Source organism: Lissotriton vulgaris, chromosome 1_1 (genome assembly GCF_964263255.1).
Source record: "Lissotriton vulgaris chromosome 1_1, aLisVul1.2, whole genome shotgun sequence".
In the NCBI taxonomy this organism is placed as follows: Eukaryota; Metazoa; Chordata; class Amphibia; order Caudata; family Salamandridae; genus Lissotriton; species Lissotriton vulgaris.
The window spans coordinates 928062769-928080603 of NC_141685.1; the positions used below are offsets into that span (position 1 = coordinate 928062769).

Here is a 17835-nt window from a genome sequence, read left to right on the forward strand (position 1 = left end):
CAGGGCAAAGCACAGTCCCCCATCCTTCCAGGAGAGGCAGAGGGGTCCTCAAGAAGTCCTCCAGGCACCCAGGGGCTGGGCAGGGCCCAGGGATTCCCCTGGGCCCAAGCAGCAGCACGCCCCTGGCAGATTCAAGTCCAAAAACAAGAACAAATTGGAAGGGGACACAGCCCCTTCTTATACAGAGAAAAGTCTTTGAAGTCTTTGTGCACACAGTGTGAGAACCAGCTAGAACTGGTTTTAGGGAACTCTCTTCAGTGTCAGGGACAGAGGTATCAGTCGCCCAGCGGGAGGTGGAGCCAGCATTGTGGTCAGGCAGGCACAGCCCTAGTCACTCCCAGGTGCCATCTCCTCTCACTTCCCTGGCAGCAGATGCAGCCTTTCATCCACCGGCTGACTCAGACAACCTCCTGGGGCTCCCCAGCCCCTGTCACCCTCAAACCAGACAGTCAATCCACAAGCAGGCCCAGGCACTCCTGGACCAGGCTCACCAGCCAATCACATTCCAGACACAAATTACACAAATATGCCAACTTCTAAAAGTGGCACTTCTAGACTAGACACAGTCATGCCGCATATATCATTACGCAGCATTCAATCTCTCGAGTTCGCACATATCAAACTCGCCCCCTGCACTCCCCACACATCAGGAACTACCATGGGCATACATATTCCCCATTCATTCCTATGGGAGGGCATGTCACTCACCACACATACACAGAGAGCTCAAGCACTTTACACTGTACCACAGTGAAAAAGTGCGCAGAGGCCTAAAATCACCAACACCAGGTCACAGAAACGGGCTAGGAAAAAGCAAAAAGTCTCTGGGTGAACCTGCCAAAAGGGCCGGGTCCAACACATATGTATCTTGCATATCTATGTAAATAGCTCTGACCTAGTTTACGTTACAAAAACTGAAAAACAATCAAAACTGACTTGTGCTCTTTTCTTAGAATTGGGGCCTGCAGAGGCTTTGTGTATATAACATAACTAAAGCAGGTGATCATAAATCCCTGTGGCACTCTGCAAGGCTATAAAAATGCAACAAAACTTAAAGATTCTACTTGTTGAACGGTATCAAAGGCTGCAGAGTGATTGAGCAAGACTAAAGGCTAGTCAGTGCATTGATTGAGCACAAGCATTGTGCCAATGTGTGTAGATAAAGTGTGTAATGGTGTTGGTGTGCTTTTACATTAGTGTCGTATCTTTGGTGCTACATGGCTATGCACAGTGGTGAGGTGAGTTGGCTACGGGAATGTTTGGTTGATTCAGCTAGTACGTTTAGTGATATTTGGCAGGCAAAATAATAAGACGAATTGCACTGGAGATTTTGTGTGTTATTTCGGGGAATGGGGTCTGAGGAAGCGGAGTAGGCTGTATTGTTCACTGATTAGATTGTTGCATGATCGTTGTGTTATGCTGGTATGGTGTTAGGCCATTCTTCCTTTTGCCACTCGTAATTCACTGGACGCCTAGCCAGAGTTTGGAGAACTGGTGCTACTTGTGGCAGGACTGAGAATACACTAGAAAAACGTAATTCTCCCTATTCTTCGCAGACATTCGGCGGATCAACAACCAAGCTGTGTTCGCCAAAAAATCGGGGATGATAATTCTAGGCGGTGGGCTCATCAAACATCACATTGCAAATGCCAACATGATGGTAGGTGGCTTGAAAATGGGTTAAGGGAATTTACATCTGCAAACTCTCAATTTTACACCTGTACTGTTCTCACTTCTGTACAGAGAAATGGAGCAGACTTCGCTGTTTACATTAATACTGCTCATGAGTACGACGGGTCAGATGCTGGTGCCAGGCCTGACGAGGCAGTATCCTGGGGCAAGATCCGCATGGATGCCAAGCCTGTGAAGGTGGGTATGGTATATAAGATATACAAGCTTGCTCGAAAGCCATACCTTTTAACATGTTTTGGGGTAAACATCCAACCTTTGTAGCTTCCCTAAGGTGTTTATGATATATTTCAGGTGAGACATGTTTACTCTAGATATAGGCCTTATTTAGTAAGGTGCCTTTCTGGTCAGACATGCCTTCTTTGTTCTCTAGGGTAAGTAGTTGGGTAGTATAATCTGTCAGGTTATATATGAATTCTTCAGTCTCTATACACTGGAGGCATGTATTGTATGTGGTCAGACATGCAGTAGGAACGTTTTCAGGAGTTTCTGGGTAGTCTGGTTACGCTGCTCAGTTCAGAGCCATTGAGTTAAACCTACTCCCAAAATAGATCACCAAGTATACCCATTTAGCATTTGACAAGTAACAAGATTGGACAGTCTAAGACTTCCTCATGGAGGTGGTATAGAGTTAGAGATTCAGCACCCAAAAAAGTATTGAAGAGAAGTTAACAAATTGCCATCCATCTAGTACTTTGAGTTATAAAAAGAAGGAAAAACATTACCTGTAATAATTGTTTTTTAGCCTGTAGTGCTATAGATTCACATGCTTTGCACACTCTGACCATCTAGTTTTGGGAGCAGATGTTACAAGTTTTTTTTCTTAAAGTAGAGATCTTAGTTTCGAGTGACTCTTGATACCTACCCTGACATCGACAATGTACCAGGACATTCACTCCACCTTAGATTGTGTTTTTGGATTAAAGCAAGTAGGTGTTAATATGTGAAGCAGAATAGTCCATCTGGAAAAGTGTAATGTAAATATGTATGTACTTGATAGATAGAAATGTCATGCTTTCCCCTTGCATCTGAGGAAGTGGTTGTGTGCATAAAAATGTGCAGCACTACAATCTGCAAACTGATTGTTATAGGTAAGTAATGGTTTCCGTTTGCCTCGTGCTGCTGTAGATCATATGATTTGCATATGTTATGGTAAGTCGATTTCAATGGTGGAACTTATCACCCGTGACGCTATCCAGGCGCTGGAGCAGGAATGTAGTCCGTGCAAAACTCCTAGTTCAACAGCCAGGTTTTCAGTTTCTTTCGGAAATTAAGTAATGAAGGAGCTGTCTTGATGTGTTGGGGAAGTTCAATCCAGTTCTTTGTGGGATGAAGAAGGAGCTCCCCCTGGACTTGCTCCTGCAGATGTTGGGACACATGTGAGGGTGAGAGGTAGAGCATGGATGTCAGTCTGGATGATAGCATTGAATTTGGTCGTTGAGGTATGCTGGTCCAATGTTGTAGAGGGCTTTGTAGGCATGGATGAGCAGTTGAATAGGCAGCGTTTCTGGACGGGTAGCCAGTGTAGTTCAGTGAGGTAGGGAGTGATGTGAGCGCTCCAGTGGACGTCTAGGATGAGTCTGGCGGCAGTGTTTTGTATGGATTTAAATATTTACAAGAGCTGGCTGAAGATGCTGACGTAGAGCGCATTGCCATAGTCTAGTCTGCTGTTTTTTTGGGCTGGGTGACTGTGCTTTTTGTGTACAGGGAGCCTTTTGAAAATCTTGCAAAGCATTCTGAGAAAGTGGCGGCAGGATGCACTCACAACGTTAGTCGATTTATTCATAGTGAGTTTGTCATCTAGGATGATTACGAGCTTTCTGGCGTGGTCAGGTGGTTTGGGTGTGGGTGTGTTACCTAGTTTGGATGGCCACCAGGAGGAGTCCCAAGGGGAGCACATGCTTCCGATGGTCAGGATCTCTGTTTTGTCAGAGTTGAGTTTGAGGCAGTTCTTCCTCATCCAGTTGGCCACTCTGGTCATGCAGGAAGTGAAGTTAATCCTGGTGGTGGCGTTTGCGTCAGTGAGGGAAAGGATGAGCTGTGTCATTGGCGTAGGAGACAATGTTGGTGCTGTAGGCTTTTATGATGTGGGGGAGAGTTGCAGTATACACATTGAAAAGGGTTTGGCTGCTAGAGGATCCCGGGGGGGGACTCAGCATACGAGCTACTTGATTTCGGATGTGTATGAAGGGACTCTGACTTGTTGAGTTCAGTTGGAGGGAAAAGGAGGTGATCCATCTCAGGGCGCGCCCTTCAATGCCTGAGTCCGGGAGTCTGGTGATGAGGGTTCAATAGGAAACGGTGTCAAATGCCTCCGAGGTTGAGCAGGATGAGAGCATTGGTTTCACTTTGATCCATGATGGTCGAATGTCGTCTGTTGCTGTCAGGAGGGCAGTTTCTGTGCTGTGGTTGCTGCGGAAACCTGACTGGGTGATGTCCAGGAAGTGGTATCTAGCTGGGAGGAAAGTTGTCTGTTGATCTTTTTCTCCAGGACTTTGGACAGGAAAGGTAAAAGCGAGATGAGTCTGTAGTTGCCAGTTGTTTTGGCTCTGCTGTGGGATTCTTCAAGAGGGCTGTGACTTCTGCGTGGTTCCAGGTATCCAGGAAAGATCTCCTAAGGATGGAGAAGTTGATGATGGTGGTAAGGTTGCCACCGATCAGTGTTCTTCCCAGGTTGCACATGTGGTGAGGGCAGGGGTCTGTGGGGATCCTGAATGGATGGTCTTCATAATTTTGGCAATATTTTCTGTGGTGAGTGGGCTCCAGTTTGTTAGATAGTGGGTGTTCCTGGTGGTGGTGGTGGTGGGTGGTTGCATGATCATGTCTTCTGCTGTGGCTTGAGGTGCGAAGTTAGTGTAGATCTTGAGTATTTTCTTGTGGAAGAAATCGGAGAGGTATTCGCCATGGTCCTGTGAGGGCGTAATGAAGTTGCTGTTGCGGTTGTATTGGTAAAATCTCTGGCTATATTGAAAAGTTCTTTGCCAGAGTTGGAGCAAGATTCTAGTCTCTGTAGAGGGCTGCTTTCCTGGCTTCTTTGATCTCAGCATGGTACCTTTTCAGTGCGGAATTGTAGGCGCCTTTAGAAGTGTTATCTCTGCTGGCTATCCATCTTCCTTCTAGTTGTTTGCTGTAGCTCTTGGAGTTTCTTTGGTCTTCCATGTACCAGCATGCTTGGGCATGAGTTCTTGCCTGCCTAATATACATCTGGGGAGCCAAAGTGTTTTAGCGCAGCCTGAGATCCAGTTGTTGAATGTGGTTAGGTCGTTCTGAAGGTCGCCAGTGACGATAGACTGGTTGGATCTGAGGGTGTGGGTCCAGTCTGCCTTTTCAATGTTGGGCCAGTTATACCTGATGTTGATGGCTGGTTTCTGATGGCTGGAGTAGGGCACGTTGATGTAGAAGTGTTCAATGAAGTGGTCCACCCACATAAGCAGGGTGAGGTGGCCGAAGGTGATCTTGGTGACTGTGACTATTCATTCGAGGGTGTGCCCATCGAAGTCTGGCCTCAGATGAACTGTTTGAGTTCAGTGTTGTCAGGGCTCTCTAGAAGGACAGTGGTGTTGTGGTCCGTTGGTTCATCAAGATGGAGCTTGAGATCACAAGCAGTAAGAAGTTGATGGCTCTGATGGTGATGATAGGGATGAAGTCTTTGAGGAGATTACTGAAGGTGGTGTGAGGACCTGGAGGTCGGTAGCCATAGACTGAAAAGCACTGTCCTTGACCCTAAAGTGATATATTGCGAGCGGTAGAAGCCTGGAATTGAGGACAGTTTACCCAATCTGGGCATCTTGTTTGGAATAAATCTCTATTTGGTGCTTCATAAAAGTGTAGATATTAGACCATGTTGGAGCTTCCTACAAAACATCCCACTTGCATGTTGGAGCTGGCAGTGACATGTTTTGTAGGAAGGTCGTTGTGGCTCCCTTTTTTGAGTACAATGTGTTGTAGACTGAGTGCAGAGTATGTTTGGCTTTGTTGTAGAAAACCTAAATACATTTTGAAACACAAGTTAGCAAGTCCTACTTTGGAAATGGGTTTACCCAAGTGTGGCTGGCCAAAAGATATAAAGAGCTGCTTTGTCTTTCTAATAGATTTGGTATGGTTAGTACATGTTTTCTCTTCACATCTAAAACTTGTAAGGAAACTTCCAAAACTGACTACGGTTGGGGGGAAAAAATAGCCAAATCAGTTGTTAGATAGGCAAAGGAGATAACAATGTTAGTTCGAAGGACGACCTGAGCTCCTTCTAACTTTTGGACCTGGCAGTTCACTGACTCTATGAAGGGAAGTAATTGGAAGGCTTTCTTATATGAAAGCAACTTCAATGGAAAAGACTTTGACAGTTCAAATGGCAGATGCATTAGCCGGGTAAGAACAATGTTGAGGTCCCATGAACGGACTAGAGGAGTTCTTGGAGGGACCACTCTTTTAAGGCCTTCTGGAAAGGCTCTAACAACAGGCATTTTGAAGATTGGCTGAGATTTCCTATTTAGGAATGCCGCCACAACAGCAATGTGTACCTTTATTAAAGAGTAGCAGCCGGTCCCCACGTTGTCCGGGTATGAAATGTTATGTGTGTAATGTTTGTAATAGTAAATCTTAATTTATTGTAAGATTTCACGGTATACAACATTTTTGGTCCCGTTTGAATGTGGCCGTAGAATTCGCCTGTTGGTGTTTTGAGACGGCCTTGTGAGAAGTGATCAGAACGCCAAGCCGGAGCATGAATGTGCGCGCACATTGGTGGCGAAAGCCGCGCCCCTTTTTTTGTTAATTTTAGTGCAGCCCCCTCTGACCACGCTGACGCCCACAAAGTTTGCGCAGCACTATATATCATTAATGTTGCGTCGTCAGAACGCCAAGATGGAGTGCGAATGTGCGTGCACATTGCTGGCAAAAGTCGCGCCCCTTTTTATTGAAATTTTTGTGCAGGCACCTCTGACAAAGCTGATGCCCACAAAGGTTGCGCCTCACTATATAAGATTAATGGCGCCTGAATGGCAATGGGCGTGAATGCGGCGCAGCTTGGTGTTTGTAGACGGACATGTGAGACACGAAGGTGGAGTGTGAATGGGTGCGCACATTGGTTCTGAAAGGCGCGCTACTGAAGTACGCGGCCATTTTTTGTTTTATTTGTGGCACGCCCCTCTGACAACGCTGTTGTGCCACGCCCCTCTGACAACGCTGTTGTGCCACGCCCCTCTGACAACGCTGCACGCTCACAAAGGAATAATGTAGTGTAGTTTGACAGGCCCAGCAAAACGCCCAAGTGTACTTTGACACGGCCACACCAACGCCCACAAGGGACTATTTTACCTCTAAGGTTGTTTGACCTTTGTAATGTATATGGTGGCAAGCTGTATAGCCTATGTCCATCTGCTGCCTCATCCCCTTTACAATGCTGTATTGGGTGTTGTGATTGGTACTGTACTTCTTGAGTTTACCTGCCTCAAAGGTTTCAGCTCTCTTTATAATAGTAGTATAGATACCTTTTAATAGGTACAGCAGGTAACAATGGTATCTTGCACGGAGGCTCCCAAGGCTGCTTGCGGAGAGGCTTGAGGGCAAATCTTTTCTATTTAGCTGCATGACAAGTCTTTTTAGTGCGTCTATTGGCTCCTTAACATTTTTAATGTATTGCTCTATAATGATCTATAAGTGAAAGATACCCAAACTCTTAATGTGTCACATGTTAGATCACAAGATTGAGTGCCCTGAGGTTGGAATGTGGCAACTGAACCTGATGCTGCATGAAGAGGTCTGAATCATAAAGGGAAGTGATCCTTTTGAGGTAATAAGGGGCGGGGTCAATCAAACTGGAACGATACACAGAAGATCTCTAACACCATAAATTCATCAACAAATTCCTAAGACTGTGTGCTTATTTCGCACTTTGCAATACGAACATATATTTGAAATCTTATTTCACTCATCATTCATATATATCCTCTCACTGTTAAACAGAAGTTAAAATAGAATATAAATGCCCACATAAATGCCCATATTCAGGAGAAGACATTAAATGCTCACTTTAAATGAAACTGTACACTCAAGAACACAGAAATACTTTTCTTTCTGGACTTCTCCGTCCCCAGTCTTATATTATTCAACACAAAACAAAAAAGCGCATAGGTGTCATAAATGTAAATAGCAACTTAAGACCACATAAATGACTTAAACTCTCACATAAATTACATACCTATTATATACATATATAAATACAAGTACTTTTTCTTATATTGAAAAAACAAGAAATAAAACATACATAAGTGTCCAACATTCACATTTTTTAATATTTAAAGTAAAAAACTACTAATTTCAAGGGTCCTATATGTAGTGGTGTTTATTATCACGCTATTGTAGTCCTTTCATGTGGGGTCTATACCGCTATCCTCAATGTGTTGTCCTTCAGATACCAGGGTGACCCTATAAGAGTGGGGCACCAACTACTTTACGTGTTCATAGGCTCCGGGAGGTCTAAATCATCTCAATTAGATCTGTGGTCATTTATTATCCTCATATGGACACCATGTGCCCTCAGATCCTTATCTACGCCGACACGTTTTGACCTCATTGGCCTTGTGCTTGAAGTTCTTCCTCCGGGATTTATGATGTTGGGAACACGTAGCTGAGTTTGTGAGTAAATACTACTTCATGGATGATCGCATATTGGAGGTGGAATTGCCATCTGCTCAATTTAAGTGAGACTTGTTTCCTCCAACTGAGAGCTTGTGTCCTCCTAGGAAAGAGCCTCCCCTAGGTGGAAGATGGTACCATGTATTTGAAGTCTATCAACTCCCAGTGTTGGTCAGTTTGTTCAGTACTTGTTTGGTCCCGGCGGGCACAGGGAAAGTCATCGTTACTGGTGTGCTCAAAGTTTAGACTATGGCTTACTCCTGTAGCTGCTGTCTTTCGTTTGTCGGCCTCCATTCATCTGAAAGAGACACGTTAGTTTTACATTCCTTAGGCATCCCAGGCGTCAGACTGAATCCGGAAAGTTTTGCTTAGCAGTACCCCTGCACGTCAGTAGGTGGCGTCCTGTGGCTCTGCGGCCATCGCTGGCGTCGTAAGCACCGAGATGACGTCACAGAGATTACTTAGGCGCCACCCATGCGCGCTGACGTCAGTTCTTTCTTTTTCCGCGCCAGCAAGCGCAGATCTAGATGGAGCACGTACCTTAGTCACTTTTTGACTACTATTGAGACTTTTGTCTCTCCCTCCCCCCCCCTTTTTCCCTTTTTTTCTCCTGTTGTGCCTCTACTGCCTGGAGACTGAACACTACTCTCGGGACTGTCGAACCATGGCCGCGAAGGCCTTGCTCACTGCCGCTCCGGGTCTAGGGGCCGTTCCCGCGACCATTCGTGGGACCGAAGCCGTCACTCCTCGGGCTCCAAGTCTTCGCCTTCAGATTCGGGTAAGCGACGCCATAAAAAGAAGTCGAAGAAGCGTGTTCGCTGTCTGATGTCCCCCTGTCGCTCCTCGAAGGCGGACGAGGGGGACAGGGGCTCCAACCCTGCAGCTCCTCTGGAGCATGGTAGTCCCACGGTCTACCCGCCCTACCCTGGTCCGTCGGCGACTCCCGAACAGGTGCAAGAGTTTCTTGCTCCCATGGACCGCCTTTTTAGGCCTCCGGCTCCCGCCTTGCGGCTCCGCCAGCGGATCCAGCCTCAGCGCAACAGGATCCTACGCCGTTGGCTCCGGCACCACGAGCTGCAGCGTTGCCAGCGCCGCCCTTGGCTCCACCCTCGGCGCCGCACTGGGTGCCGTTCATTCCGCCCTTGCCCCGGTTCCAGGACCATTTTGTTCCGACCTGGGATCCGCATTGGGAGGCAGCGCCGGTCCGGCCGGCGCCATTCTCGGCGCTGTTTCCGACGCCATTTGTCCCTTCTCCGGCTCCTGCCCTGCCGCCACAACCGGCCCCTCCGGAGCCGGAGGACGACTGGAACGGATCAGAGGACACCCTTTCCCGGCAGTGTGACTCCGAGCAGGATTGGGTGGATGGACGACGCCGGCAACCTCGACGTCTCTTCTGACCCGGGGTTTGCCTCTCCCCCGCCTACGATGGAGGATGGCGCTTCCTACACAATGGTGCTCCATCGGGCTGCTGAGGTCCTCAACCTCGACCTCCCCATAGTGGCCCTCAAGACCAACCTTTTCACTGCGGTGCTCCAGACGGCGTCTACTTCGGAGCCGTTGCTTACCTTCAATGACACCCTTAACGACGTCCTCTTGGGCACTTGGTCACTTCCGGCCACGGGGGCCCCAGTGGATAAAAAAGACCCTGCCTTTCTGACCACCCATCCCACACCTGAGTGTCTGGTCATCCAGGCCTCGATGTCGCGGAGTGCTTTTCCCACAGCTCCGCCGGATAAGGACTCTAAGAAACTGGAACAGTTTGGTAAGCGGTTGTTCTCTTCGGCCAGCTTGGGGCTGCGGTCGGTGAGCACAGCCTGCTTATTGGGCCGCTATTCCCACGCAGTATGGGATTCTGTTGCTCAGGTCTAGCCTCACTGTCCTGAGGAGGTCCAGGCTGTCCTTTCTCAGGCGATTGCTGAGGGTAAGGATGCGACTAAGTTCCCCATTCGGTGTGGTTTGGACACCGCTGACTCGTTGGGCAGGCCGATTTCTGCAACGGTGGCATTGCAACGCCATGCCTTGTTGCGTTTGACTGGGTTCTCGCCTGATGTCCAGGGCTCGCTCATGGACATGCTCTTTGATGGCGATAAGGCCGACAGTGCACTGGAGCGCTTTAAGGACTCACGGGCCACGGCCAAGTCCTTGGTTCTTTCTGCTAAGAACCCGATCACTCCTGGTTTTCGTTCCTTTCGTGGCCAGGGCAGGGGCACCCAGGCACGTTCCTTTAACAAGCCTGTACAGAACCAGCCTCAACGCGGCCGTGGTCGCGGCTTCTGCAGGGGCCGGTTGAGGAATCCGCATGTGGGTCAGTCCACCTCCACATCCCCGGTGCTCCTACCTCCAAACCTTCCTAGTCCATCCTTCATGGAGCACCCAACGACGGTGGGTGGCAGGGTTCGCCACCACCTCCCCCACTGGTGCTATATCACATCGGACAAGTGGGTGCTGCAGATCTGCAAGGGTTACTCCCCTCCCTTTCAGTCCTCCCCTCCAGCCATGCCCCCTCAGTGCCACCACTTGTCGGGGATTACGGTGCCAGCGACGGCCGCAGAGTCACAGGACGCCACCTACTGACGTGCAGGGGTACTGCTAAGCAAAACTTTCCGCATCCAGTCTGACGTCTGGGGATAGTCTAAGGTAAGGAATCTATTACAAACTAATGTCTCTTACAGATATATAGTTACACAAGTAGTAACTTGTGCAACTGGTCCTGTGTCTGTGTCTGGGCAAAGAGGTACATTTTTGTGGAGGTGTATTGACACTTTGAAAAGTATTACAATGAGGTTGAGCCTCCTTGGTGCATTTGTCTCACTAAATATGGAATGAGTGAGAGTGGTGGTAAAGCATATGAAAATGTCCCTGACCAGTTTGTTTATAGAGTATTGCCAATGGACTGTGGGTTCCTGGAGACATCACCTTGGTGTTTTGCATTCTCAAGCATGACAGAGGTCAACCAAATGGATCCCCTAATGGTGGAAGTATTGTTGGATTAGCTGTATGTTGAGCTATTATTACTGTATTTGCTGTGTCGTGCTTAGCAAGTATACAAAGTTATCCTTTTCTGCCAAGAAAAGGGCTTGATGATGAATATACCCCAGTGTCAGACTTAGCTCGCTTGGACAATTGTGAGTGCGTGCCACCTGATGTGATCATGTCTATGCAAATGAGCACTATTCTGTTGAAAATGAGCATCTAAAACACGCCAAATGCTAACTGAACTGCCACCTTTTAAATGCATTCAAATGTAGACTCTGTTAAGTCTGTTGGCCTGTACTTGCCACCATGCGAGGTCGCTTTCAGCTGGGGATCAAGGAACGATCTGCCCGAAAACAAGTTCTTGTTCCACCCTAGCCATTTGTGCTAAACCCTGGCCTCTATCAACATTAGATAGTCCTATTATTCAGTTACTTATGACCACTGTTTCACAAATGCACTCTTCTAAAAGGTGCATGTGCAGTTGATCATTTGGTACTATTGAAATACAAAACACTATATTTCCCAGCGTTTTGATCATCATACTAACTGTAAAAAGACACTATGTCTGGTAAATTGGAAGTAGCTTCTGAAATGCTGACACTTTCTCGTTGGAGTAGGCATTGCATGTGACTGCACAGAAGTATGGCTACCAAGAACAGTTGTGTTTGCTGGGGACAGAAGTGAGATTTTTGTCATGGACTGAGATTCTCATTGTAAGTAGGTTAGACTGCTTGTTGAGTGCGATTGAAGCATTGCTCTTGTCTGCTGTTCTGTACCAGCCAGTCATCCGGATATACAATCACATGAATGGCATTGTACTGAAGATGCACTGCAATTGCTGTAAGGCATTTTGTGAACACCTGGGGGGATGTCCCACCCCCTCGAAGGGTAATATTTTGAACTTATAGTGCATCTCACTTACAATAAATTAAAGGTACTGTTAGGGTGCAGGGGGATCTGGAAGAACACGTCTGTAGGAAATCTGCCTTTTCATTGTGGTCATCCCAGATTTTCTGCCTTTTGCTGAACCCTATATTTCTGCTGGCATTAGAACTATGTGCTCTTTAACCTTGCTAAACTTGGTTAAATTGTTTTTTAATTAGGATGTTGAACTCCCCTACAACTCCCTGGTATATTGTTCAGAATGTAACCAGGGCCTGTAAGTTAAATGCCGCTAATGGACTGCAGCACCTATTTTGCCATCCACTACAATGACTGTGTACGACATGACTTCATGCTTACCCTTTTTAGCCTGACTGTAGTGGTGTAAAAACTACGATTCGACCTTTCAAAATAAACCTTTTTAACAGGGCAATGGCTTCCTTTTAAATATTAATAAGTCACCCCTATGCATGCCATGTAGTCCACAAGGCAGGGTGCATAATATTTAAAAGTAGTGCATGTAGAAATGTAAAATTAATGTCCTTACAGTGATTAACACCTAAAAGCTATTTTCATTATAACAGACCTAGCTCTCCTATTTAGAAAATCAGAGAACAGATTAAATATGGTAATACTGTATCTCAGGAATGGCGCTAAATCGGAAAATAATTAAACAACAATTTTTAACATATTAAAAGTCCAATTCAATGGGGAAGTCAGATTTGTAATAAATATTAAGGAAAAGTAACTTTTATTAAGCTACTTTTTCCATGCCAAAAGTTCCTGAATTTGCATATGTTCTCCCACCTCTGCCAGCCATTAATCAGCATTTGAACTGGCGTGATAAAGGTAGGAAGTGCCCCCTAGGAGCAAGAAATAAGTTGCCCTTAATGAGCAGAGATGACTCCTGTGATCCTCCCAGTATTTGCCAGGAAGGGGCTGTGAACATTCGTTTTAGGTTGAGCCTAGGCAGCGCGCATGCACTGTCTTCAAGACATGTGGTATTCGATTTATGGGCTTTGAAAACGACCAGCACTTATCATTGGTTGATTTCTCCGGCTTTCGAAATTCCTTTGCTGTTGTTGGTTACATTTCTCATTGGTTGTTTCTTCTGGCTTTCAAAATTCCTTTGCTGTTGTTGGTTTAAGGTTTACATTTGTCCCATCTTTTGGCCGTTTTGTTCCGCCCTGGAGACTTCCCCGGCTGCATGGATCCTTTCACTATCGGCCATATGTTTAGTTTCGATGCACTCTTTTTAAAACTTTATTTAGCTGTAGTCGCAACTATGGCTGTCTTCTGAGCAGTGCTGCACGCCATCCTTTTTCTTTAAGTATGGTGGCTATGCCTTTCTTTTGTTCTGAACTCACAGCTTGCCCACCTACTTTTAATAAGTTTGATTTGACTTTACCATATTATCACTTTGCACTGTGCCTGTTTAAGGAGCTCCCTGCTGTATCCACTTGTTTGATCTATTCTTATTTTTTTTTATTGCTACCCCCCACCCCCTACCTTTCCATGTGCATCAAGTGAGACCGCAAGAGGCCCGGCACCCGCTTAGCTCCCGATCACTTTCACTGTGCTTAGCAGCCTGCAGGGATGACTTTACTGTTCTCCGAGTGACTACACCGCTCTGGTGGTTGTGTGCCTCTGTACTGCTGCTGAGCGTGGAGCAGCTCTGGCAGTGTGGTCAACAGAGGAGTCTGGGAAGCCTGAGCCTGGCTGCTCTTTTACGTGCATAGCCATGACATCTGTTGAACTAAATGGGGCCTTCTACCCTCTTAGGTGTGGTTCTGTAGTAGGGGATCTCTGTGTATAGTCATAATCTAGTGAATAGTCCCGCCCATGTGCGTGGACCCCGGCAATCAAAAATAATCTCTTAAGTTGTCAAAATAATGCAGAAACTGCAAAGACACTTAAGAGAGAATTTAAAGACAAATAATGCAGCCTATATCCACAGGCTACACTGTCCAGTACTTCAACTAGAAATTCCACCAAAAACACTACACATAATACAGCCTGCCAGTTTCTACCATAGAGAAACTTGCCTCCCCCAGTCAAAGACTCTGGAATGATAGAGAGGAAGGTAGGGACAGACAAGCCCCATAGGCTGCCATTATGTGGCTTAAATAGGATACTGTGCCTTTAAGAGAACTTTCCAGAACTTCTCCCAGTATCCCAGAATGCATAGCAGGTCCCTCTACTTTCAGTTCTTTTTTCCGGCTCCTGCTTACAGGACCCTGGCATTGAGCTCTCCCTTGTTTCAAGGGTTTATTGGATATTTTGGCACTTTTGTGTTCTAAAAGTGTTTCAGTTTACTTTCTTGGTGTTCTCTTTCTCTTTTGTGTGCTGTTTCAGGCGTTTTAGGGCTCTAAAATGCCTGGCCTTTTTGATAAGTGTCCAGCATGTGGGAGGAAGAAGGCCAAGAGTGATTCCCATGATGTCTGCATCGTCTGCCTCCCTGAAGATCATGTCCCTGAGGACTGTGTCATCTGCCAGCAGTTTACTGCTCGGACTCTGAGGGACAGGATGAAGATCAGGCTTTCTGGCCTTGAGGAGAGGCGTCTGCAGGCTGCAAGTGGGTCTAGGCAGGCTGGGAAGGTTCCCTCTGCCTCTGCTGAGGCCTCTGGGGGGCTCCCCAGAGGCAGGAAGTTCAGCAAACGGTCCCGGTCTCCGTCGACGTCGATTGCATCGACGACGTCGAGAGGGATGACGGCGGTGTGCTCCCCTTCTCCCCGGGGCTCCGGGTCAAGACGGCGGGGCGGCTCGACGTCGAAGATCATGGAGAAGTCGCCGTCGAAGCCACCGTCTACGTCATCGTCGAGGTCTTCCTATCGACGCCGAAGGCGAAGTGACCAGCATCGACGCTCGCTGTCGAGGCGACACCGTCGAGGCACCGGTCGACGTCGAGGGGCTCCTCGACGTCGAGAGCATCAAGACGGAGACGGCGACGTTCGTCGTCGAAGACGGAACGCTCGACGTCGCGGAGGAAGAGGTCGACGTCGAGGGGTCGGCGTTCGACGTCGAGAAAGAGAGGGTCGACGTCGCGGAGGCGGCGTACGACGCCGGAGTCACGGAAACGTCGTTCGACGCCAGAAAAGCGACGCTCGACGTCGAGCAGACAGAAGTCGGCGTCTGGGAGTCATTCAGCCTCTCCAAAACGGCGCAAGAGGGATTCTAGTCCCAGAAGTCACGCTGCTTCCAGTGGAGGATGAAAGAGGAAGCGTTCACCTGCTGAAGGTGCTGGATCTCAGCCCCCTTCGCCTAAGGGGTCACCGGGCTCGGTGTACTCCGAGGTGTACACGCCATCTCGGCCTCGGTTGCCAACTCCTCCTCCTGTTCCTAAAGAGGATCCTCCACCCAAACCTCCACTTCCTGCAGGCGACCCACCACCACCTCCGGTCCCTCCGCATGGGCCCGCCCCGCAGCCGAAGGTTCCTCCGCCGAGGTCCACTTCGCTGCCGTCTTTGCCTGTACCTCCTAAGGGGACCCCAAAACCGAAACCCCGAGAGGAGCCGAGGAAGACCCCGCCACGGAAACCGGTGGAGCGGCCACGGGCTGGCAGGTCTCGCTCTCGCTCTGGGAGAAGGGAAAGATCGCGACACAGATCATCCACGAGGTCGAGACGCCGCCATAGGAGGCGCGAATCTCGCTCCCGCACAAGGTCCTCTGGTACCAGGGACTATTCTCCTACCTTGTCGGAGTCACCGGACACTAGGGTTTCCCCGATTGATGACCTGGTGGCGTTCCATGACGTCCTTTTAAGGGGCGCTGCGAAGTTGGGCATATCCTTGACGGTGCCTACTCCTAAAACTTCCGTCATTTTTGAGACATTGCATCAAAAACACCTATCTCGTCCTCTCCTGCCTCTGGTGCCGGGCCTGGAGGAACCGGCTATGGCCCTTTTTCTCACCCCTGCGGTGACGAAGGCGGCTCCATCGAGGTTGCTGAAAAAGTACCAGGCTCCAGATTCCGATCCGGCCTTTCTGAGAACGGAACCCCCTCCGGACTCTGTAATTGTGACGGCGGCACGCAAACAACATGCCACCACCCCGTCATCCACGGTTCCCCCGGATAAGGAGTCCAGATGGATGTATTCGGCGGGGAGGAAAGTCTGTGGAACTTCCGCTACCTCCATGAAAGCTGTGAGTGCCACGGCGCTGTTGGGCCGATACGACCGCGCCCTCTGGGACTCCCTCGAGCGCTTTGCGGAGCACTTACCTCGCGAGAAGCGTGAGGACTTCCAGGAAGTGCTGAATGAAGGGATGCTGGTGGCGAACCAGATTATCAGCGCTGCTGCGGACTCTTCCCTGTTGGCTGCTCATGGGTTCTGCCATGGAGTCAACCAACGACGCCACGCATGGCTCCGGCTTACGTCCCTGAAACCGGACGCACAGCAGAGGGTGGCCAACCTATCATTCTCCGGCGAGACCCTCTTCGGGAAGCATGCGGACGATGAGATGGCCCGCATGAAGGCGGAGGCCGAGACGCTCACGTCGGTGGGCCTGGAGAAGCCTAAAGAGACCAATAAGTCGTACCGCCCCTTCCAACGGCGGTTCGGTGGGCAAAGCCGAGGACGTGGCCAGGATTCGGGACAGTCGCAACATCAACAACAGTTCCGTAAGCTGTTCCAGAAGCGCCAGAAGGGCAGAGGAGGCCAGCAGTCGGCTCCGGCGCCCAAGGGCCAGGCTGGGTCTAGGCCCTAGGAACCTACTTCCCCCGGATCTGTTACCCACTCCGGTAGGGGGAAGCATTCAAGTTTTTCTGGCAGAGTGGAGAAAAATTACTCAGGACAAGTGGGTGCTGAATATTGTTTGCAATGGATACAGTCTTCGGTTCACCAGCCCTCCTCCAGCAATTCCACCGGTCAGCTCGCAGTTTCAGCTGCGCGAGCTTCAGGCGGAAGCGGATATCCTGTTGAGGAAAAGGGCGATAGAAGATGTGCCTCTGTCTCAGAGAGGAAGAGGTCTGTACTCCCGGTTCTTTCTGGTTCGCAAGAAGGACAAGAACGAGTTCAGGCCCATTCTGGACTTGCGACAGGCAAACAAATGGATTTGCAGGGAAAAGTTTTGCATGCTGTCGTTGCATCAGATTTATCCTCAGCTGCAACAGGGAGACTGGCTATGAGCTATAGACCTACAGGATGCTTACTTCCATGTGCCCATTGCACACAAACACAGGAAGTTCCTGCGGTTCCAAGTCGGCACCAATCACTATGAATACACAGTACTCCCATTTGGACTGAAGTCTGCGCCGAGAACATTCTCGAAGTGCATGGCGGTGGTAGCAGCACACCTGAGGAAGAACAAGGTGTTCGTCTACCCGTTGGTTGGTTGATCAAGGCATCCTCCTTCTCGGAAGCGCGAGCACACTTCCAGAAGACGTGCGTTCTCTTGAACAAGCTGAGGCTGCACATCAACATGGCCAAGTCTGTCCCGACTCCGGTCCAATGCATACAGTACTTGGGAGCCTCCATCAATACGCTGTCAGCAAGCGTGTCTCCTTCGGAAGAGAGACGATTATCTCTCCTTCGGAAGGCTCAGGCTCTTATGACAACTCCATCTACAACAGTGAGGACGGTGTCTTCTCTACTGGGATCGATGGCCTCTTGTATCTTCCTGACGCCACACGCACGGCTGCACATGAGACCGCTGC

General features: G+C 48.7%; 1 protein-coding gene across 3 annotated transcripts in view; it reads left to right on the forward strand.

Annotated features, from left to right (window-relative positions):
* The window catches only part of LOC147748189 (deoxyhypusine synthase-like), a 237855-nt gene that overhangs the window by 188555 nt on the left and 31465 nt on the right, over positions 1-17835 (forward strand). For all 3 annotated transcript variants that reach the window (XM_086959106.1, XM_086959105.1, XM_086959107.1), the window contains exons 8-9: positions 1557-1660; positions 1744-1869. In XM_086959106.1, coding sequence (XP_086815232.1) covers positions 1557-1660; positions 1744-1869 — 230 coding nt within the window. The remainder of the gene's footprint in view (positions 1-1556; positions 1661-1743; positions 1870-17835) is intronic.